The sequence below is a fragment of the Pocillopora verrucosa genome, chromosome 4, assembly GCF_036669915.1.
Source record: "Pocillopora verrucosa isolate sample1 chromosome 4, ASM3666991v2, whole genome shotgun sequence".
NCBI lineage: Eukaryota > Metazoa > Cnidaria > Anthozoa > Scleractinia > Pocilloporidae > Pocillopora > Pocillopora verrucosa.
The window spans coordinates 23,480,478-23,504,260 of NC_089315.1; the positions used below are offsets into that span (position 1 = coordinate 23,480,478).

General features: G+C 37.6%; 2 protein-coding genes and 1 pseudogene across 2 annotated transcripts; all 3 read right to left on the bottom strand.

Annotated features, from left to right (window-relative positions):
• Positions 1-621: 621 nt before the first annotated feature.
• Positions 622-1,554, bottom strand: LOC131774989 (melatonin receptor type 1A-like; annotated as a pseudogene).
• Positions 1,555-14,751: 13,197 nt separating this feature from the next.
• Positions 14,752-15,971, bottom strand: LOC131797764 (uncharacterized). The gene has a single exon (XM_059115424.2). It carries the CDS (start codon positions 15,840-15,842, stop codon positions 15,048-15,050), a length of 795 nt encoding a protein of 264 aa, XP_058971407.1. The 5' UTR covers positions 15,843-15,971; the 3' UTR covers positions 14,752-15,047.
• A 56-nt stretch (positions 15,972-16,027) lies between these two features.
• LOC131774945 (melatonin receptor type 1A-like) lies at positions 16,028-17,203 on the bottom strand. The gene has a single exon (XM_059091041.2). The coding sequence runs from the start codon at positions 17,201-17,203 to the stop codon at positions 16,196-16,198; it is 1,008 nt and encodes a 335-aa protein (XP_058947024.2). The 3' UTR covers positions 16,028-16,195.
• Between the last annotated feature and the right edge of the window lie 6,580 nt (positions 17,204-23,783).

Genomic DNA, 23,783 nt, shown 5'->3' on the forward strand with positions numbered 1-23,783 from the left:
TACTATTATCGTTATTATTGTGATTTCTTGCCGTAAATACTTTTTGTCAACTCGAATCCTTGTTTAGGAATTTTCGCCAGCCGATGATCTGCGATTTTATTTGCTGAACCATTTCTACAAATATAAACTTTGTTTTCTCAAGCTAATTTCTTTTTCCAGGGAGTTACGGAGAAGCTGAGGTAATTGACAGTCTATTAAATATTGTAATAACTTCACAGATCTCTTTGCAGCTGTAAGGAAAAAAAATTACAGCATCAGTGCAGTCTTTTGAGGATTTTCTATTTTGTCTTCAAAGAATCCAAGACTCCTGTGAGACTATTTCTCAGTGTTACATGAGCACCTTCTTCAAACCCATAAATGGTAGTGTTTTGTTTATCGCCGGAGCTCACCAGAAAAATTATGTCTTGTTCGACGTTTGAATTAGATTATTATGTGAAACTGTCGCAAGTTGTTCATTCCAACTTGTCATTGAAGAATTTTTAATGTTTATTTCCCTTCCGCCTCGGTTAGCTTCGCTATTTTGTGGGTAGGGATTGTTACATGTGTATTTCAATTATCAAGTAAAATAATTTCATTGTAAGGTGTTTTAGTTGCCGGACCAATTGTCTGTAACAGACCATGTTACTTAGATGTCACTGGGCCAAGTTCATGTTCTTGTTGTTCATTTTTCCGCTGTGTGCATGCGCACAAAGACATCGACCCAGAAAATAAGATACGGCGAAACTCGCTCCTGAATATAGAATTCATTCCGGCATATATGAGTGGATTGACAGTGTTTGAAACGTAAAGAAAAAACATGCACAACAGTTCCATATTTCTTGGCATGTGTGATACTAATGAAAAACGTCTCATTATGACTATAAACCATAAAGGAATCCAACATGCCAAAAAGGTAAAAACAACAATGAATAGCGACCTGCTCAGTCGAATTTCTTGAATGGAAATGCGCGCGTCGTTCCCTCCGAGTCCTCTTAACGAGGGAGAAATCCCTGTCAGATGTTGACGAACAACTTTTAGAACTCTCGAGTAAGAAAAAGCTGTAGCAACCAACGGAATGACAAGGAAAAGTGTTTAAGCCACTATGTAGTGGATAAGCTTGCGTTGTTCCCCAAGGTGTTTGATAGAACATTGCGCATAGCCAGGCACAAACTCAAAGTCTTGCAATTTGGCCAGTTGCGGAATTGCGATGTAACAAGCCACAAAGAACCAGAGGAAGAGCACCCATAAACAAGACTTTCTAAGTGAAAATATTTTCTGGAAGGTTGTGATTGATCTGCACATACGAACATATCGGTTCACAGCTGTTAAACCCATGGTTGCCGGTGAGACGTAGATGACGAAGATATTCATGAAGGCGTGAAATTGGCAAGTGAATTCTCCAAAAGACCATTTTCCTGTGAAGAGTATTATTTCACTGAGAGGCATCACAAAGACAGCGGAGAGCAAGTCGCTCACAGCCAATGCTATGATATAAAGATTAGTGGGGGTGCGTAATCTTGGATTTCTGTAAACAGATAAGCATATCATGATATTTCCTGCCAGTGAGAGGACGATAATACACGAAAACAGCCGATTGTTACAGAGTTACCCACTAAGGAGTTTCCATAGAGATCTTACTTGCTCCAAACACATGTTTGCACGAGCTGGATAATTCGGAAAACTGATTTTGACCGAATTCAGATAACGAAAACCTGAATTCCTCTCTCTTATTTCAGTGAGATGTTTGTACATGGGTATCTTTTTCCTTTTTAGGGAATTATCCAAGGAACAGTTCCTTACTTGGGCATATTTCTAACCGACCTTATGATGTTAGATGCTGCCTATCAAGATTTCACTGAGGTGAGAGAGACTGGGCATCATCATTTCTTCTTATTAAATAAACCACCTTATTACGTAAGCCACCCTCCTTTCCCCGGATATTAATCTGGCCGTAAACGGGAAGTTCGGTTTGGTTTTTCCTCCCCAGGGAAATTCACAATAGGCACTTCGTGGACATAGCCTGGGAACGAGGTTGAATTTTGGCATCGAATGTATTCAGGCTTGAAGTGCTGGGCCACGCATAAACAATAACCGAGCTTGTTACAGTTTACACTTACAGAGTAAAATTTAAATTATCTATTTAAAGCACTAACCTAATACTATAAAAGTCACTGCTACATATCTTTAATTTCAACCAGTCGAAAAACTTGCGGTCCATAAAATGCCTTCTGTGGTATATCGTTCCGAGGCAGAAACCTTCAGAGCTTTGTTATCAGATGTAAGCGGGAGAAAACTTTGTAAACAAAGATCATGGCGTTCAAATGCAAATATTTATTGAGCGACTGTGAGGCGAAACTTGACTTAGGAATGGAAAATAGGGGAATTTGGCTCGTGCAGACAGATAAAGATTTGAATCGCAGCGTTAAAATTTGATAAATTTTGCAACCGAAAATTTGATAAACGCAGGATTCCATTTAGTACTGGTTTTGTAGAACGCCTGAGATATGCGTTTATTATTCGCGGATTTGGATGGTTATCATCATTCTGGATTTCTCCGTGACTCAAGCTAAGTCACAAAATGATTTATTCCTTTTCTGTTGACTTTGCCGCGGTACTTACGTTAGTCCCCGCATTCCATCTAGCGATTTTAGTATTTCCAATTTGTCATGGAAATTTTCCTTAAGACTTTTTTAAGATTAAGACTTTTTCCCAAGTCTTAATCTCCATAACTCTCCATGTTAGGTAAACAATGAAAAGCACCCAACAGCAATTTTTGCTAAAAACCGCAAGGCCGTGTAGCCTCTTGTTTTACGCATGTAATGTTGGACTGGACTCTGGATCCAGGGTCAGAGTGGGTGTTAGGCGAAAAACACAGCGTTCGAAGTAGTCATCCCCAACCTAGTAGCTGTTAGGGAAATTTGGAAAATTGCAGTGCGGGAGAGGGTGGGAGTTGGGTGGGTGAGGTTTGTGTTGTAACAATGTCACGCCTTTCACTCGGACTCGTACTCAATCGTCACTCTTTTTTTTTTCTCTCTGCAAAGGAATCTTGGAAAGGAGGAAGAAAAGTGGCTTTTTTTTGTCCTTCCTTACCTTGATGCAACGCTAATCCTTACTATCAATCAGTTCGAAAATAAGAAGAAGCGACTGGGTACGAGTCTGGCTTTCACTGGAATTGTATGCGGACTTAACTCCACAGTTTACAAACGTATTTTTACCTTTTACATCCCTTAAAATGAGAACAAAGTCACGAATTTCCCAAAGAATTTTTGCTTTCTTTTTCTAAGATGGGTTGATTAATTTTGAGAAAAGAAGAAAAGTAAGTTGAATGTAGATGTTTGCTTTTTATGTAAGCCTTCTGAGAGTAAAAATTGATTAGAGTGTACTTTTAACCCAACAGGAGTTTGAAATAATAATCGCTCAAACAAAGCTGCCTCAAGAAAGAAACTACATAATCGTCCTGGATAAAAAAATTTCAACGTTGGTTTGATAACATCAAGACATTTACAGAATCAGACAGGTTAGTTTACGTGGTAAATCGTCATTAGGATAGAAATGGATCTGGAAGGAGAACTGGGTCGAGTTCACGAAGTTGAGGCTAACCAGGAAATCTTCTGAAAGAAATATCGTGAAACTCTTCTTTTCTTAGCTGCTCGTATTATGAAGTCCCATCGCAAAGGCAAAAAAAAAACTTTTAAAAGAGAAGAGAAGCCGAAAAAGAGAAGTCAAACCACGAGGAAAAAAAAAAGAACCATGTTTATTCGCCTCTTCTTTTTCCACTCAAATCTTAATAGTGAACCTCGACTTGATGTACTTGACGCTCAAACGTATCAAACGCGCCTAAGCAGCTGGACGAGAGGAGCTGGGTCGAGAACCTGCGTGGCACAACTGTCTAGTTTTTAATCTCCTCTCGCCTAAAGCTTACGCTCCTCGCTCGCTCAATTCAAGAGAAAGCAGACTGCTAGTGGTATATACCGTAGAAGCTAACGTATGTCGACTTCCAGGTTGAATCTTGTGTTTTGGAGATAAAGTGTGTTCATAAACTGTCTGGAAAACTGATCAAAAGAGGCGGACCTAAAGCGGAAAGCTTCATTTTGAACTTTTCACAAATCACATTCATAGCAAAATGGGCGTACAGCCATCATTTAACGACTAACAGTTCCTTCATTCACGATTCATTTTGTATATTTTTGTTACTTTCCTCATCTACTACTTGTCTTGTAGCGTTGAACCAGTGGAATTAAAGTACACGAAAAAGAAGAAGGAAATTAAAATCAGGTGTGCATCCGACTTCGCTGTAAACTTTCCCCTCAGGCCTCTAATAAAAGAGGAACATGAAGAGTTTAGCTTCTCCAATTTTAACAATCATCGTTCGTTTTTGGTTTATATATAAAGCCAGTCTCGTCCCAGGTTATCCTTCTTAAAAATGTTAAGCCTGAAGCGTTCCGGGTGGTTTGAATCGTCTGTATCTTTACAACTATCTCTTCCATCTGGGTTACCTTTACCATGGTATCTATGGTGTTTTCCTACCTCAGTGAACGGCTTTTGTAATCTTCACTTAATCGCAATATGCAATTGAATGTCGAAAGAGATGCAGGATTGCATTGGCTTTATTTTTCTTTTCTCTGATTGGTCGAGGAAAATCGCGCCTCCTCCTCAACCGATCAAATGCAAAAGTGCTGAAAACCAATGGCATCTTAGTCTTAAGCGTTATTCCGCATTTCAAGCAGGTTTCGTGTTTTTAATCTGAGTTTCCATTTCCTCTTTGTGATATTTTCCTTTGTCTTGATTAACCGCCGTAATTTCTTAGATCTTTGGTTTTACGACACCTGATTGAAACGCGCTTTGTTCTCGGTGACACTTAAAATGGCTCAAAATGTCTTCACGTAGTTCCTTTCACTAAATGTTTCTCGTCAACACCTTTCCAAAAATTCGTTCCGAGCAATTTGCTATTTAGTGTCACAAATAAACTGCTATTTCATCGATTTTGCTTTACTGCGCTCTGTGATTGGCCCAGAACACTTTCGCCACTCTCTCAATCAATCAGATGCGAAAACTGAAACCAAGTCGTGACTGGTTTCAGTTTTCGCATTTAAGTTCTCATTAGCTCTTAAAGGTATTTTCCTTTCTTCTGATTGGTCGTCATGATTGCTCTGGTTTTGGTTTTTATTTTGTGTGGCAGACGGATGCTCAGTTAACCAGACATCAGCAAACTGAATTTAATGACCCAAATCTCAGTACAAAGTCTCTCTCCTCCTCCTGCAGATAAACAGTACAAATCCAAAGAAAACTCCCATTTCATGGCTCGCCACTAAAGAAATGTAAGTACAACTTTGGTGAGTGAGTCTGTTTGTTGTTTTTTTCTCTTGTTAACTCTTAATGCCCCAACATCAGTATGCATATTCTCTATACTGTTATCCATATATATATACATATCCTTAAGCGATGACGAGGAGAATTTTGTTAATTTCGTAACTCGTTTTCTTCTCTGTGTTTTGTTTACATAACTATTATTCATTGACGATTTGTAGACTTTCTAAGTTTTTGTTATTCATGCTGTGATTGCTGTGATCAATGCAAGTTTCGCAATATAACCTTTGGAATCATGTAATTAGAGACACCACATTTTTTATCAGTTCAGTTGCGTCATCTACGTTCTCGCTATTTATACTATCGCTGTCGCCGCTATCATTCTAAGCTATCGTTTCGTCAATTGCTACCCTCGCAGGAGCAAGATCAAAGTAAGTCTTCGCTACATATTTTTAGTTGTAATCGTGTCGTTATAGTTTAAGATCTATGTTCCATCAGTGTCCTTGATTTATGTTTTGTATCTTAGCTAGTATTAGTTTACATAAGCCTTTTGTATCGTTTTGCTTTTAGTTCGAACCACACAATCATCATTGACTACAACTTGCCTTCACAACCACATCCTAATTCCGTAATCCTGATTCTTGTATTAATGATTCATGCTAAAGATTGATTTTAATGTGAGTTGGTTACTTTGGATTATGTGCGCTCGAGTATTTCAAGTTCCTGGGGTTAAGTCGTAACCTACGCGTGGCTTCGCTCCTAATGTTAATTAAACAGGAAAGTTTGGCCGTATTTCAAAATTACACCTTCTAACAAAAAAAAAATTGTCTGCTGTTCTCTTAACCTGTTCTTCCTCTGGTTGTTAACAGCTTTCGGATGACGAGCGAACACCTGCTGTCATTCGGTCGTGTTTGGAGAAACGAGAAATGAAGGGAGATCCAAGCGGGTATTTCCTTGTTCAAATTCTTGATAATGGAGGTAAGTCTGAGTTTAAATGGGTGATCAATTTGAGTCTTTTTTTTTTTCCTTATGGTCTTCTGTGTCATTGTGTATTTGTGTTGAAGGGAAGAAATGATCTGATCAACAAGAAAATTAAGGTTTGATTTTGAAGCTACCAATGTTCTCTGTTGTCCTTTGGGCAGATACGCTGAAAAAGTAATGGCTATTATGCAGACTTACGGGGATGGGCAAACGGGGGGGGGGGGGGGGGTGTCAAAAAGCAGCTCTTCAGGATTGGCTCGTGCAAGCAAATAAGGCCGATTTCTTATTGTGATTTTGGAGTTTTTCTCGACAGAGATGGAGTTGCTTGCAACCCATGCCCCCCCTTCCCTTTGCTACGTCTTTGAAGCTAGTCCATAGTTTCTTTTACTATTCGAGCATTGTTCTTCTTAAGGAGACTCCGTAGGGTTTTTGCTCAATGTTGGCGCGCGCGCCAGCGTAATGTTTTTCTGAAAAAATTTTATGTTTTCGCTTTTCTATGTCCCCAAAAGCCATCAAAATTCAGACTATCGTTTGCTGTAGTAAATATTAAGAAAATGATTTCGTTAGTAAGCTAAGGCTCTACAAATGGAGGCACTTAGCAGTAACAATTTAACTTTGCCTTTGATTTTCTTCAATTTGCTTTGATGAAATCTGTCAAAGTTTTCACAGTTTGTGAAATTTGTCCTGCCAATCATTTAAAAGCCGAAAAAAATAGGGTTACAAAGGCAGTTTCCTCGCTATTTTCAATTTTGTGTTTTCTTCGTCTATCTCAAATTTGGTCCTATGAATTTTTTTTTTTTTTTATCAACAGGAACTAAGAAGGGCACAAATATATTTAACAGTCCAGCAAATCTTAGGAAATTCCACCGAAGGAAACGCAACGAATCTTGCTCGAAAGATCCCTGTTTTTCGGTCGCAAAACATTACGTAATCGAATAGAACTTCGCCAAGATCTGTATCTGAGTAGACGTAAACTTTCGAACCTGTCGCGATCTGTCGCCTTTTGGCAATCTTTCCTGCGGTGCTTTTTTTTCGGTTGACCACTTTTTCAGGCGTAGAAGGCCAATGAATATTACGAATGCAGTTGCTGGAAACCCTAGATTCCAGCACTTAAAAACTGTATTGTGTACAAATATGTTTAACGGTTCTGAAAATCTTAGGAAATTTCACCGAAGGAGAGGTGATAAATCATGCTCGAAAGATCACTGTCTTCTTTGTCGCAAAACATTACGTAATGGAATAAAACTTCGCCAAGATATATATCTGAGCATGCGTAAACTTTCGAATCTGTCGCGATCTGTCGCCTTTTGGCAATCTTTCCCGCTGTGTTTTCTTTTCAGTTGACCTCTTTTTCAGGCGTAGAAGGCCTATGAATATTACGAGTGCAGTTGCTGGAAACCCTAGATTCCATCATATAGAAACTGTATTGTGTTAAACTGTTTTAAACATACCTTTTCAGATAACAATCGTGCAATCGTATCGAGCCCCCATGTTTGTTTTGCACATTGACTCTTTTAAAGCTCGCGCTATGTTCGCACCCAGATCTTGCGCGGTCAAAAACCCTATGGAGCCTTCTTAAAGACATCAAGACTCAGACCAGACTTCCCTGTTATTCCCTTACCTTGATTTTCTGATTTTCTTTCCTTTTGCAGGCGAGCTAGTCATACCAGACAATGCGAATGTGTACTGTACCCTGAACTCAAGTATGGAATCTTTGCTGTTCAAACTCAAGAAAAAGGAAGATGAAAAGCCGAGCTGAGGTATGTTTTCGAGTTTGTTTCCATGTTAATTGTGAACTTGCGTTTTACAAGTATCGTTTTGACAAGTTGAACTGAGGAAGGACAAGTTCTTATGAGTGAAAATCATTGGAATGGCCACTGAATACTTGAGCCTTTGATCGACGCTTGTAAATGAAATTTCCAGGAAACGTTTTATTGTGACAATGTAAAGTGGTTAATTAAACAATTGTTTTCTTGTGCATTTGTCAGAAAAAGGGTCAGGCAGTGAGGTATTTTATAAACCTAACTTATACCCCATTCACTCTACAGCTAAAATACGTTTTGAATTGTTTTCTTGATAGAAAGGGCTTAAATGTTTGTCGACTTCACATTTAGCTCAACTGAAATAGAATTTAGTGATTATTCGAACCAGTCTTCCAGATTTATGGTGATACTTTATTTAGTCCCAGTTGGTGGAACTAAACATGTTCTACCGTTGTGAATGGGGCTTAGTTACTCCATTATGCCTGAGTTGTAGATCTCTGGTGTCGTGTTTACTATTCAATAAAATTTTAACATATCATTTATAAAATGTGTATGATCTTTTTTTAACTTTAACTAGTAACTTTTTACTTCTCTAGAATTACATAGAGAATAATACACCGGCGCGCGTAGATATGGACTTTCTCTTCGAGTGTTTAACGCGATAGTTCACGAGTGAGCGTAGGGAACGAGTAGAGGTCGAGTTGAACACGAGAAGAGAAATTCCATATCTACAAGCAACCATGTATTATTTTGTTTATCATATAAACACAATAGCCCTTTACTGGGAAGAAAAGCCGAATTCATTAATGAATGAAAATAAATGAATCGACAATCCTCGAATAACAATCGTAGAGTGCGTTGGTGCTGACTCTTAAGATGGAAAATGCGTTGAATCATGATTACAAAAACAACAATGGTCGTAATTTTCAATTTACAAAATTCTCATTTATTGACTTTGTCCTTACCGACAGAAGAAGTCTTTCAGGTAAACGGCCAAAATCGGTTGGTGGAAAATCTTCCAGTTGTCGATTTTCATTCTTAGACGAGAGAAATGCTAACACCAAAGACACTGAATACGCAACTTTCGGTTTTTCTTTCAGTATGCAGCTATTTCAATTTACGTTGTCGGATCAAGCCCTCAAGCCTACAAGACAAGACCGAAGGGGAATATAGGATCTTAATGAATAATTATCAGCAAAATTAACAATGCCTCGTCCATACAGCGAAGATCTCCGATGGCGAGCCATTTGGATGAAAGAAATGTTGGGGTTTCAATTCTAATCTACCCATACCGCCTTTCGGTCTTGTCCCGTACCCTTGAAGCTTTGATCCGACAACGTAAATTGAAATAGCTGTATTGGTTTTCTTCCCTTTTTAGGAAAGTTTGAACCTCATTGTCTGCCAGCGATACGGATTTTTTAGTGTTTTAGCCGCCATAATTCGAGAAAACTCCAACAAACAACTTGTATTGAAAATAGTGAAGGCTTTGCCGTTCATTCATCAACCTGACCGAGTGGCGCCAAAGGTGAGTAACGTGTAAGCAGCTGATCGGCTATATCAACACACGTGAAAAAATACAATATTTTTTTCACGTGTGTTGTTACGACTTTTCTCAGGGCCGGAAATCCTTGTATTAGATTATGTGAAACTGTCGCAAGATTTTCGTTCCAACTTGTCACTGAAGAATTTTTACTGGGATACCTGTGGTGGCCCAGTCATAAAATGCCTTTGTTTTTTTGTCGTCTTTTTTTTTCCTCCGCCACAAAAAGGAAAAATTGCGCAATAGTACCCAGAGGTCACTGGGCCCTCAACACCAAAATAGAGTTCAATTTTAATGCGCTATATAAGAACTTATTATTAAAATTAAATTAAACTAACTGTGATCCAATGAGGTGTTCACACGCTGATCATGCGTGTTATCTTGATGATGATTGACGTTGTCATGCACGGACTGGGCCGGGTCACATGACGAACCACGAGATTTTTGCTTATAGAACTCTTTTCTCAGTCGTTTTGTATTTCAACGTATTTGGATTATAGCGCAAACGCTCAAAATACTTACAGACGCATACACAAGTCATATTGTTTGCGGCCAATCCACACTAAAAGATGCTACTGAGCGGTAATTTTGGAACGGATTGAGCCGCGAACGCTTGAAAGCCATGAAAGCCTTGAATGCCTTGTATGCCAAGTATGCTAACGTCTTAGTTGAAAAACGAACACTTGTTGTAAAACGCAAAATCTGAAATCTGAAACCAAACTGCATATACTCTATACAATCTATTGAACAACACGAATACCGTGAGACTGAAGAACAAAACTCTAATGGATACAAACTGCTTGTGAAGAAAGACGCCATGTTGGATTCACTTGATGCCAGGGAACGTAGCTACGATAACAGTGCGAATGGTATTAATTTCACGATCGGAAAGGTGAATCTTATGTTTGTTTTCATTGTAGTTGTATGGATATTCTTTTTAAATAAATACATGATCCAAAATCCTGTAAAAATAATGTTATTATGCTAAGTATTGTTCACGCAATTGTCTTGTCACAGGCGGCCCAAGCTCGCGCCTCGAGAAAAAGCCGAAGATTAATGCATTAACGCGTCACGCGCTGTGTGACTCGGTGTTAAGTTACGAGAGGAACCGTTGAAAATTTGAACGCGTTATAAGGAATAGTATAGAGAACGAAATATGATTGATTTACATCGATAAAAATTTCGAAATATGAAAATTTTTCTCGTAAAATCAATAAAACTTACTCATACCCGGTGTATCCGATGTAGTTTCTGGCGATTTCTGCCGTTTTAAGCTTGCTTTACCATTACTGTTATTTACGTCATCTACTTTTATTACGTTGGTAAAATCTGTACAGACATCACACGCGCGCAAAGTAAGAAGACTATATTGAAGGCTTGAAATTATATTACCATCGATTTTCATCAAGAAATGGGCCAGGAATTTTCCACAATAGTGCAAATAATCGTGAAGGCTGATCGCGGAAAGGCGATTGCGTGACGCTCGGTGACTATAAGATGACATGATATTATACGACAGACGTAAAAACTCTTCAGATTCTCAGTCTGCATTTTGTACCCACTCTGAAGTCTGCAGTCTATATTTTGTATCCGGTCTGTAGTCTGCTGTCTGTATTTTGTACTAACAGGTATCCGTGGCACCAATACAGTTTATTTTTGGTTACAGTTATTCGCAAAACACACATAATCTACCACAAAATACTTGTGTGTGAGGTAATTCGACATTTTCGTTCTTTTACGCGCTAATACTCTTCTTCCCTTTTGTAAGAATGTAGACCGCTTACAATGTTTCAAGTAATTAACCCACCCTACAAAAAATAACTCTCGCATGCATAGCATGCCTATGTTTTGAAATAGGTGTATGCCCTTGGCCGGACTTGAGCTCACTATTTCAGTATACTAGTCCGACACCCGTAGTATCACTACACTTATTCAATTCAATTCAATTCAATTTTATTTGTTAGCAATACAATATTATCACAGTCCTAGGTGACCCGCAATTAGCAAGCTATTCTAGGCGGGCCACCCTTCTAAAACAAGTGCTGTCTCTGCTAAGGATCACATACCGATACAATTAAACAAAGATAATCATTAATAAAAATACAATTGTTAAATAAAATAAAATAAAATTAAGTCCGTTGAATAATTAAATAATCAATTGCAAAGTTATCAAGATATATAATACAATTGAAACAAGACTTAAACGAAGAGTTACTTTATCAAGAGATATTTACAAATTTCTGAGCAGCGTATATCAACATTCATCTCCTCATTTTCCAAAAGTTTTAACAGGCGATTTTTAAGTTCACGCTTAAACGGGGTTCTGTTTTTAATACGAAGTTCTTTTGGGATGCTATTCCACAATCTTACACCTATTCTAGCAAAAGAAAATAAAAGTTGGTTAGTTCTAGACGCTTTAACGTACAGATTAGCCGTTGCTGAGAATCTTGTGAAATGGTGATGAACCTGCTCGGAGTGGATAAAGAGCATAGAAATATTAGACGGGGCACGGTGATTATCAATGTCATGCATCAAAGAGGAAACCAAATGAGAATAGAGCATAGTTATTGGTAAGATTCTGGAGTTAACAAATAGCGGGGCACTATGAGATTTGCTATCCGCAAAATACATTAGTCGTAGAGCACGTTTTTGTAAAATGAGAACCTTATTTAAATGAGTGTTAGCAGCTTGTCCCCAGGCAATAAGACCATAAGAGATATAGGGTTCAATTAAGGAGCGGTAGATGTTAAGAAGTGTGGCAAATGGGACAAGATGTCTTAACCTGGCAATTATACCAATTCCTTTACTAACTTTAGATGAGATATAATCAATATGATACTTCCAAGAGAGGTTATTATCTATCAGAATTCCTAGATATTTCACAAAAGTTTTTTGTTCTAGAGATACACTTTTTTTAAGATCGTTATTATAAATTTTCAAGTGAACTATGTAGTCCAATTTGCGTTGGTAAGGATGGAAAATAACAAAGTTAGATTTACTAGTGTTAAGAGAAAGTTTGTTTGCGTCCAACCAGTCACCCACTTTTGCGAGTTCATCATTAACAACTTTTTCAAGATCCTTAAGATCTTTGTTTGAATAAAGCAAGTTAGTATCGTCAGCAAATAGGTAAAACTCAAAAATCTGGGAGCAACGGTAAATGTCGTTAACATAAATCAAAAAGAGAAGGGGGCCAAGTACAGACCCTTGAGGGACACCACAAACTAACTCTTCTATATTCGACACGGTTGAACCAATTTGAGTCGACTGGTTCCTGTTCAACAAGTACGAAGAGAACCAGTTATTAATTATTCCTCTGACTCCATAATGATATAATTTGTGCAGTAAGATTGAGTGATCCACCGTATCAAAAGCCTTTTTTAGGTCAATAAAAATACCACAAGAGAATAACTTTGCATCAATATTAGTTTGAATTTTGCTTAAGATATCTAAAATTGCATGTTGGGTTGAACACTTGTCTCTAAATCCATATTGAGAAGTAAAAAAGATACCGTTTTTTTCGCAATGTGATTTAAGACGTTTAGCCATCAATTTCTCAAATAATCGATTGAAGACAGAAAGGAGGGAAATTGGGCGGTAATTACATGGATCAGTTTCGTCTCCCGATTTGTAGATAGGAATTACTTTGGCATGCTTCAAAAGATGGGGATAAATACCCGTTGAGATAGACTTATTCATCATGGCAGCTAAGAGTGGAGAAAGGATATGGCGCCCAGATTTTAGAAGATGAACCGGGCAAGAATATAGGCCATATACTTTATTACTGGGTATAGCCAAGATTTCCAAGTCCACCTCGGATGGAACGACGGGATCAAAAAAGAAAGACTTAAAGTGATTAGTGCCGACAAGGTAGTCCTGGAAATTTATCCTGGAAGGTGATATATTGCGTGCAAGCCGCGGTCCAATAGACGCAAAGTACTGATTAAAGATATTGGTTATTTCAGACGGATTTTGTGTTACTCCAGAGTTGTTAGAGCGTTGAAGGGCTGATACTGTTTTTCTGTTACGCTGTCTGTTCAATAGTTCATTAATCCCCTCCCACGTTTTTTTAACATTTCTTAGATTTGTAGTGAAGTAAGCTTCATAATACAATCTTTTACTGAGACGAGAAAGACTAACAATTCTATTCCTATACAGCTTATATTTTGAGATATCTCCTGAATAAAAGAGTCTATTCTTTATTTTGATAGATTTACGTAGGCCCTTAGTTATCCACGGTTTGGAAAATTGTTTAGCCTTGCGCCTAGATAAAATTTTGAGAGGAGCGTGTTTATTAATGAGCTTGTTAAATTTATTGTAAAAGGAAGAAAAGCATTTGTCTACAGATCCATATGTCATTGAGTTATCCCAATCAGTATCCAAGACATCATTAATAAAGCATTCTTCAGAGAAGTTGGAATAATCGCGAATTTTATGTTTAGCAGTAAAATTTTTTGGTATAAGACTGTGGATAAAACAAAATTGGGAGTAGTGATCACTAATGTCTGACACGATATTTCCACCTGAAATTTTATGATCAAATCTATTCAGAAATATATTATCAATGAGTGTGGCAGAATTATTGTAGACTCTAGTTGGTTTATCAATTACCGGGAAGAACGAATAACATTGTAAAGATAACAAAAAATTTTGGGAGTAATCGGAAATTTCAGATTTGAGGAGATCAATATTGAAATCGCCCATAAGATAAACAACTTTATCAGAGGAGCTAAGTTTTTCTAAAGTAAAGTCAACATATTGGAGGAATTGTTCCGGATCATTATGCTGCCTATAAATCACTCCACAAACGATATTTTTACTCTTTAGGGATTCAATTTCGATCCATAAAGCCTGAAAAGCGTCTTTAGATGTTCTCTCCAGAACCTTATATTTCAAACAATTATTAATGTACATTCCAACACCACCACATGATAGAGGTGTTGGGACATATTCAAACTGATAGTTTGGTATGCAGGCATTGAAATCTAGCCCAGATGAATTTGTAATTTTTGTTTCAGTAATACCGATTACACTGAATTGGTAGTCAAGTTCATCTAAAAGATGGACTTGAAAATTATCAATGTTTTTCCGCAAACTTCTTACGTTAGTATGAAGCATAGAGAAAGGACATTGACTATCTGATTCCAACAAAGACTCTTTAAACATAGAAAAACTATAGGGTGAGAAATATTTACATCTAATTTGTTGCATGCTTAAGTTTCTGTCGGGATTTAATGTTGATTCGGTATTTAAGCGAAACAAATCTAAATCATAAATACTATGAAGTTTGTCTAAGTACTTCTTGGTCGGTAAGTCACTGTTGAGAATGTTATTAAACTGTCCATGAGCTCTAATAATTTCAACATTCGCGTATGGAAGTTCGCTTAGGGTAGATTTAATTGTACAACGAACACGTTTCTTGCTAACACTCATACTTATTATCTAAAAACAGACAAACAACTCTACATCAACATGAATACTTAGCCTTCACGTCCATTCGTTAATCGGTGCAGGTCCGTGATATCCTTAATCTTGATGGCTCGAGACGTGGTATCTTTACGAAGATAAACAAGCGATCCCTTCGACCAGCAATACTGATAGTGAAACTGCTCCTTGAACCTCTTAGCTTCAAATAAAACCTTTTGCATCCTTGGCGTTAAATGGTCAAAAATTCTAACAGCGGAAAGGGAGGCATCGTCAGGTAAACCAACAGCAGATGGGGCAACTTTACTTGCATTTCTTTTATGATTCATGACATCATCTTTTGACAATCGTCTAATAAATCGGCAAATGATTGGCCGCGGGCCGCCATTGTCATTGCTTCTCGTTGGGACTCGATGGGCTGTGTCAATGTCATGAATTGAGACAGCGGATCCAATTGCCTTAAATAAACATTCACATAGCGCACTCGTAGAAGCCGAGGATTCATCTTGACTCAATTGAGGGACACCAACAATCTTAACATTATATTGATAACTGTACTCTTGAAATTCATCGATGCTCCTGGAAACTCTGTTAACTTCAACAGCAATCTCATCAAGCATGGCACCTAAGCGATCAAGTTCTTTACCAGCAGAGACCCTGAATCGCTCAAAGTCATCATATTCTTTACTCATGAATTCTAAGCTTTGCTCTACTTCGTCATTAGTCGCTGCAGGTTTTTTTGACTGCTCCAGCAGCATCACCTTCATCTTAGCAATCTCATCCGCCATGACAGACAGTTGATCTTTAAGCTTACTGTTCTCTCTCTTAAGGCTAGCAACAGACTCGGGCATTCTTGAATCTCTCAGAAAGCAAAAAAAGAAAAACGATCGTGAAAAAAGAAACGAAAAATTATCCAAAACGAAACGAAAAATTATCCAAACTTGATTAAGATTAGCGGAGCTCGTAAAGTAACGTCCGTCCTGACCAACTCACCGCTGACCACTTAATTCCAAGGATCCAGTACCATCCAGGTTTCCCAGTTACCCTGCTCACAGGGTCTAGTTAATGTTTATCTCCCTTCCGCCTCGACTAGCTTCGCTATTTTGTGGCTAGGGATTTTTACATGTGTATTTCAATTATTAAGGAAAATAAATTTATCATAAGGTGTTTTAGTTGCCGAACCAATTGTCTGTAACAGACCTTGTTACTTAGATGTCACTGGGCCAAGTTCATGTTCTTCTTGTTCAATTTGTTGCTGTTTGCATGCGGAGAAAGTCATCGACGCAGAAGAAAAGATACGGCGAAACTCGCTCCTGAATGTAGAATTCATTCCTGCATATATGACGGGATTGACAGTGTTTGAAATGTAAAGAAAAAACATGCACAACAGTTCCAAATTTCTTGGCATATGTCTTACAAATGAAAAACGCCTTATTATGACTATAACCCAGAAAGGAATCCAACATGCCAAAAAGGTAAAAACAACAATGAATAGCGACCTGCTCAGTCGAATTTCTTGAATAGAAATGCCGCGGCGCGCGTCGTTCCTTCTGAGTCCCCTCAACGCAAGAGAAATCCCTGTCAGATGCTGACGAACAGCTTTCAGAATTCTCGAGTAACAAAAAGCTGTGACAACCAAAGGGATGACAAGAAAAATTGGTAAAACTATTAGGTAGTGGATAAGCTTGGCTTTTTCCCCAAGGTGTTTGAGAGAACATAGCGCATAACCAGGCACAAACTCAAAGTCTTGCAATTTGGCCAGTTGCGGAATTGCGACGTAACAAGCCACAAACAACCAGACGAAAATCACCCATAAACGAGACTTTCTGGGTGAAAATATTTTCTGGTAGGTTGTGTTTGGTTTGCATATACGAACATATCGGTTCACAGCTGTTAAACCCATGGTTGCCGATGAGACGTAGATCACGAAGCTACTCATGAAGGCGTGAAATTGGCAAATGGTTTCTCCAAACGACCATTTTCCTGTGAACAGTATTGTTTCACTGAGAGGCATCACAAAGACAGCGGAGAGCAAGTCGCTCACAGCCAATGCTATGATGTAAAGATTAGTGGGGGTGCGTAATCTTGGATTTCTGTAAACAGATAAGCATACGATGATATTTCCTGCCAGTGAGAGGAGGTTTAAAATGACCAAAGAGGAGCCTTCTAAGATAACCAGTGCTAAACTTCTTGATGCAAGATCGTCGGCCATCTTAGGTAACTGCGCTTCCTTGTCTCAGTTGTAGCTAACAGTGAACACAACGAGACTCTCGCTAAAAATCCAGTCAAAATGCTGAGATATGGCCCGAAATACTATTGTTACCCATCGTCCAATATTTCCATAAAAAGAAACCGCAAAACCTTATCTTATCTTAAAATCTTAGACTCGAGAGAAAGAAAAGGCAATGACCTTACAAAAAGCAAAAACAGCTCTTTTTGATTCATAAAACCGATATTCGCTTTGGATATCATGACAAAATCCCAAATATGGGCATGGTAAGGAGTGCTTGTCGAAATAAGGTCTTTTATTGTTTTTTTAGAGGGCACGGTAACGAATCTTGCAATCTGATTGGTTCTTTACCCGGTCAGTATTTTCCTATCTCTGCCCACGGGCCACGGTAACGCTTTCGTGAGTCGCCGAGTACATCCCAACTTTCGTTGTCATTTTTCATAAATATACCTCGTTTTCCGGCTGGGCAGTATTTTTAAGCAAACACGTCGGTCACTACCTCAAGCCGATAAATAACTTATGAATCCTCCCTTTTCTCTCTATCAAATCACTTTGGTTGACAGAAAAATATTGGTTTCAGAATAAATTTGTATAAACAATAGTGTCATTACGTTGGTTGACAAGCGGCCTAAAAACTGTCTGCAATTAATTTTAATCGTTCACAAAAAGTACCCAGAAAGTTGAAACGTGAGGTATTTGGTTACAGTTAAACTGAACGATGGAACTTTCATTCATTTAATATCTGAATTTTCTCGAGCAATTTGTTCATAGTAAAAAAAAAGCGAGCGAAGTTTTAATTTAAGTTCTACAACAAATATACGCTCCTGGTGAGTCTTTCCAATTCCGTTCAATTTGGACATTTGTACCTTAACTTGGACAACAGAAATTGAAGGAATTGAGAAAAGGCTGCATTAAATTCCCTTGTGTCTCGTTGGAGTGTGCCGTTCGAATTTAGTTTTTGTGAAGGAAAGATCAGAGTTAAACACGCCATTACAGCAAACAAACGAGCAAACTCCCACAACTTCAAAATAAAAAATTGAATTTACTCACAATTATTTTCCTCGCCGTTTACTTAATGAACAGAGGTAAATCTTCGTACATGAATGAATGGTCGATGAGAGTAAATAATACTTTCCGTTAGATCATTAACTGATTTTTAAGAAAACATTGTCGTGACAGTCCTTGCCAAACTAGTTCTGTTGGTTTTCAAATGTTCCTACGAGTTTTTTTTCTTGCGCGCTCTCGAATTGACAGGTGTCAGATTGTGACAGATACTTGTAAAAATAATGTTTCAAAGTTTGTTTGGAAGCCTTTTAAATCACCTTTATCGTTACGGAAATGAAAATGTTTCGCTGAGGCATCTCTCTTAAATTTGCATCACCTCTATTTTAACTACCATTTACCCACTCAAAAATTGTTCAGTTTATGGAAGATCTTGCCGTATTTACGGCCATAAGTCATTCGGGTTCTTTCGGAAAGAATTTCGTCAAGTTTAAAAACAATAAATATGTTATTTACCGGCTAAGGGTCGGTCCGTATGGTGAAAAACTGTGACCTCGGTCTTGAAAATGCTGCCCTCGGCCTACGGCCTCGGGCAGTATTTTCAAGACCTCGGTCACAGTTTTTCACCATACGGACCTCCCAGCCGGCAAATAACATATATATATAAGCAGGAAATATCTGCCTCTTGCTAAAATTAGTAAATCTTGGAATAACTTTGGCTGAGGCGCTCTTGAACTTCAGTCCTGTTTTCTGGTTTAGTTGTGTTTACTCCCATTTATATTTAGAAACTTTTTCTGCTGTAAATATCTTAAATTAAAGTAATGAAATTTAATTTAAAGAATGTGTTCATGACTGTTTGTATTTTAAACTGCAAAGCGTGGCAAATTGCTAAATGATATCGCTCTCGAGGCTATAAGCGCTGGTTTCTATTCAAGTTGTGCAACAAGGCAAGTTGTGCTATTAGCCAAACGTGACTGAAATGAAATGTAGACCGAGAGACTTCTCAAGTGTTTCAGGTCTCTAAACTGAAGCGTTTAAAATAAAAAGCGACCAATTTCCATCAGTATTTTTGAGCTTTTAGTAAATCGTAACTCAGACATTATTTAAGAATCAGTATTATGGACTGAAAGATAATAAGTCAGGAACACAACTTTAGTAGTTATAAAAGTGGAAAAGTCAGCCCCAGACTGGACTTGAACCCATAATAGTCGGGCAATACTTTTGCAACTGAGATAGTGAAACAACTATGAGGAAATGATCTGTGTATCTCAGTTTTCGCAATACGCCCGTGAAGGGCGAATACAGCAGAAGTGAATCAATCGATATCATATATTTCAATTGCGGAATAAAAATGCTCTTAGACAGATACCATTTAGTTGAAGCTAGAAACAAAATCGAAGTAGTTGTGAAAATGAAGGCGGAAATACCATTCAGGCTTGGACAGATTTCGAACAAACGACCCTCGGGCGATGTCGACGGTGTGATATAACCAAGAGCTGACAAGCCAGCTGGGAGCTTGTCACGATAATAACTCTTTATTTCTTTTTACGAAAGATTTTGGGGATGTTTTAATTTTTTTTTCTCTCATGGAGTTTTTACAATCCGAAGCAACATCATGATCACTCGAGCAAAACTGTGAGACGTATTCACAATTACAATTTGAGGCGGTACATCTGCTATTAGTGATACAATTTTCTGATAATAATCTTGATGAGTGACCATGGTAAAGAGCAAGTACTCAACTTTCCATTTGACTGGAAAGAAAGCCTCTATTTTTATTTTATTATTTTTTTCTTTTTTCCTTATTCGTTGTATAACAAGAAGAAAAGTGAGATAGTTTGCCCCGCAAATAGCTGCAAAGCTAATCGTGGCGGGGCAAAACAAGTTCATGAATAAGTGACATAGATTATCTAATATCTAAAGACAAGGAGTCACGGACTCTTAAATGGTAGCACAGAAAAAGAAAAGCAAACATTTAGACCCTTAGCAAGTGTTTCTGCGTACCTACTTTTTTAATAATCATAAGGATCTGAATATAGTTATCCTCTTTTTCTTAGATATCAAATAGCAATTTGCGGAGAACTCTTGAAAGCTTTCTTTGGAAGATCCGATATATAACTTTGTATCTTATTCCACAGCTTTACTCCGAACTGAGAGAAAGAATTGTTTTGTATTTCTATCTCGAATTTTTAACATAGAACTTTCCAGACGTAGATGATCGTATATTGTATGAGTGAATATTAGACGTTTTCTGAAATAAATTTAACATGTTTACTGGGGCTTTATCATTATTGATATCGTGCATTAAGGTTGATACGGACTCATAATAAAGAAAAGTTCTTGGGAGCAATTGTTAGCTTGGGGAAATAAAGGAATTGCATGGTCATGCCAGTCTGCGAAGTACAGCAGACGAAGAGCTCTTTTCTAAAGAATTAGAATTCTATTAAGATAAGTTTTGCATGCCTGACCCCAGGCAGCGAGACCATAGGTTAAATAAGGATGAATTAGTGATGAAATAGATATTCAGTAGTAATGGTCCAGGTACAGAGTGGTGTAGCTTTGCAAGAAGCCCAACATTTTTACTAATTTTTGTAACAATAGAATCAATGTGGTATTTCCAAGAGAGATGCTGATCAATAAGAACGCCAAGGTATTTTCTGTAAACTTTAGACTCGAGACGAACATATTTATTCTTTTCATCATCAAACATGCAAAGTTTTGGTTGGTAAGAAAATCGCTTTTGGTAAGGATAAAAAATTACAAAGTTGGACTTGTTAATATTAAGTGTTAGTTTGTTGGCTGCCAACCGGTTACAAAGGTTTTGTTGCTCATTGTTGACGATTGTTTCAAGATCTTTCAGATTTTTTTCCGCATACAAAATGTTAGTGCTGTCTGTAAAAAGGTAAAACCTAAATTTATTTGAGCATCTGTGGACATCATTGACATATAGCAAGAAAAGCAATGGTCCAAGAATTGATCCTTGTGGAACACCACATCCAACGACAGCTCTATCTGATATATGATGGCCTACTTGCGTTGTTTACGAAAGCCATAGTGATTGAGCCTATCAAGCAAAATGTCGTGATCGACTGTGTGGAAGGCTTTTTTATGATCAATGAATACTCCTCAAGATAGCAATCGTTGATTCATGTTTGTCTGTATATCATGAACAATGTCCAATATTACGTGTTGGGTTGAATGCCCCTTACGAAAGCCGTATTGTGAGGAATACAAACGTTCGTGTTTCTTTATATAACTCGTCAATCTGCTGTAGATTATTTTCTACAATACTCTATTAAAATTTGATAGTAAAGAGATAGGTCTGTTGTTGTTTGCGTCAGTATCATCGTCACTCACTGGCGTAATTTTTAGCAATTTTGAGCTTTGATGGATAAGTTCCAAGTCTGATAGATATATTGAGTATCTCCGAAAGAACAGGAGCTGTGACGGCACTTGAATACTTGAGCAGTTTAGTTGGTGAGGAGTATAAACCATATGATTTATCATTCGGTACAAGTAATATTTCTGACAGTAATTCTTCGGGTAAGACAGGTTGAAAAAAGAAGGATGAAATTGGAGATTTGCACTTATTAACAAAGTCTAGATGATGTTTTTGGGGAATGGGCAGGTTATTGGCAAGTTTGTTTCCGACTGTTGCAAAGTGTTCATTAATAATGTTAGGTATCCGCGAACCTTCCTTAATAATTTTGTTGCGATTATTAAAATCCTTTAATGCAGATATGACTTTTAAGTTTTTTTTCCGTCGATGTAAAAGTTCATTGATTCCTTGCCAGGTTTTTTTTCATTTTGCCCATATTATTTTCGAAAAACGTATCATAATATCTCCTTTTGCTTAAGCGTGTCAGTGTACAAATTTTATTTCTATAGTGTTTGTACCTAACTTTGTCTCCAGTTGCATATAATTTATTTCTAACCTTAATCGCCGCTTCAATTCCATTAGTTAACCAAGGTTTAGATAGCTGCTTTGCTTTGCGATTAGATCATTTTTTCATGGGGGCGTGTTTGTTAACAATTGTATTATACTTGTTGTAAAACGATGAAAACAATTTGTTCACACAATCTGTTCCATTTGCAATTATTCGATTCCATTCAACTTCAGACAGCTCATCGTTAAAGCGATCAGCGGAGAATCTTGAATAGTCACGTATTTTTATATTTTTAACTTGTTGAAGTTTATCTTCCGTTGACGTTGTGATATAGAACTGCGAAAAATGATTACTAATATATTGAGACGATTCGCACTTAAGTAGATCTATATTAAAACGTGTTGTACCAGTGTCGTGCCTTTCACTTGCACTCGTACTCGGTCGTCATTTTTTTTCTATCTGCAAAGGAATCTTGGGAAGGAGGAAGGAAAAGTGGCTTTTTCTTCCTTCCTTCCTTACCCTAATGCAACGCGAGCTCGCTAATCCTTCCCATCAACCAGTCCGCAAATAAGAAGAAGTTGGGTACGAGTCTGCCTTTCACTTGAATTGTATGCGGACTTACTTAACTCCACAGTCTACAAACGTATTTTTACCTTTTACATTCCTTAAAATGTGAACAAAGTCATAAAATTTCCCAAGGACGTTTTGCTTTCTTTTCCTGAGATGGCTTTTTTATTTTAAGAAAATAAGACAGGTAAGTTGAATATAGATGTTTTCTTTTTATGTAAGCCTTCTAGGAGACAAATAGATAGGGACATCCAAACCAGCCGCTGGACACTTCAATCTCCCTGATCATTCTAAACAACATGTGGCAGTTTGCGGCCTTTCCTTACATCTAGGCAGTTCGGAAAGCCGCAAAACACTAGAACATGAAAAATTTATCTTCCAAATCGGCACTCTTAATCCCCACGGTATCAACGAGCGCTTTTCATTCAACTAATTTATTCTGGTTTTCTCGTCACCATATTCCCACCAATAGCGTAGCACCACTTCCTGCATATAAACAAACACACAACCCACAATTCCTCCAATTGCTTTGACGAGGGGCTAACGCTCGAAACGTCAGCTTTTTTACTCTTTACGGTGGCCAATTTATGTCAGTTGTTAACACTAATTTACCTTTTTTTTCAGTTGCGTATGTGATTATCTAAAAGCCATAGAGAAGACGAAGTTTTAATGGTTTTCAAAAGGTTTTTTTAGAATGGAGTTCGCCTAATCAGGAAAAATTTCGTTGCAAAAGTGTCATTTGCCTGTTAAGATTTGCCAACTAATCAATGATGAGGAAAAAATAAATTTGACTAATGGGCCTAAAACATTTAAGAAATTCACGAGAAAAACAACACTAGAGGTAGGGAAGTTATCGGGCAATGTTCCCGTTTCTATGTGCTCTTTCTCAGCAATTGGTTTAACGATTTTCTTCCTCGTTTGCAATTATTGAGTACAAAATTTTTTTATTGAAGAGTGAAGTGTTGGATTGATTGCTGAGTCGAGCGTCAAAATATATATCTACTACGGCAACTGTACAAGTTCTATATTATTGGGGTCTTTTTATTATTATTACCATTTTGATAAAGTAATGAAAATTAAACCTTTTTATGCAAATGCCTTGTTAT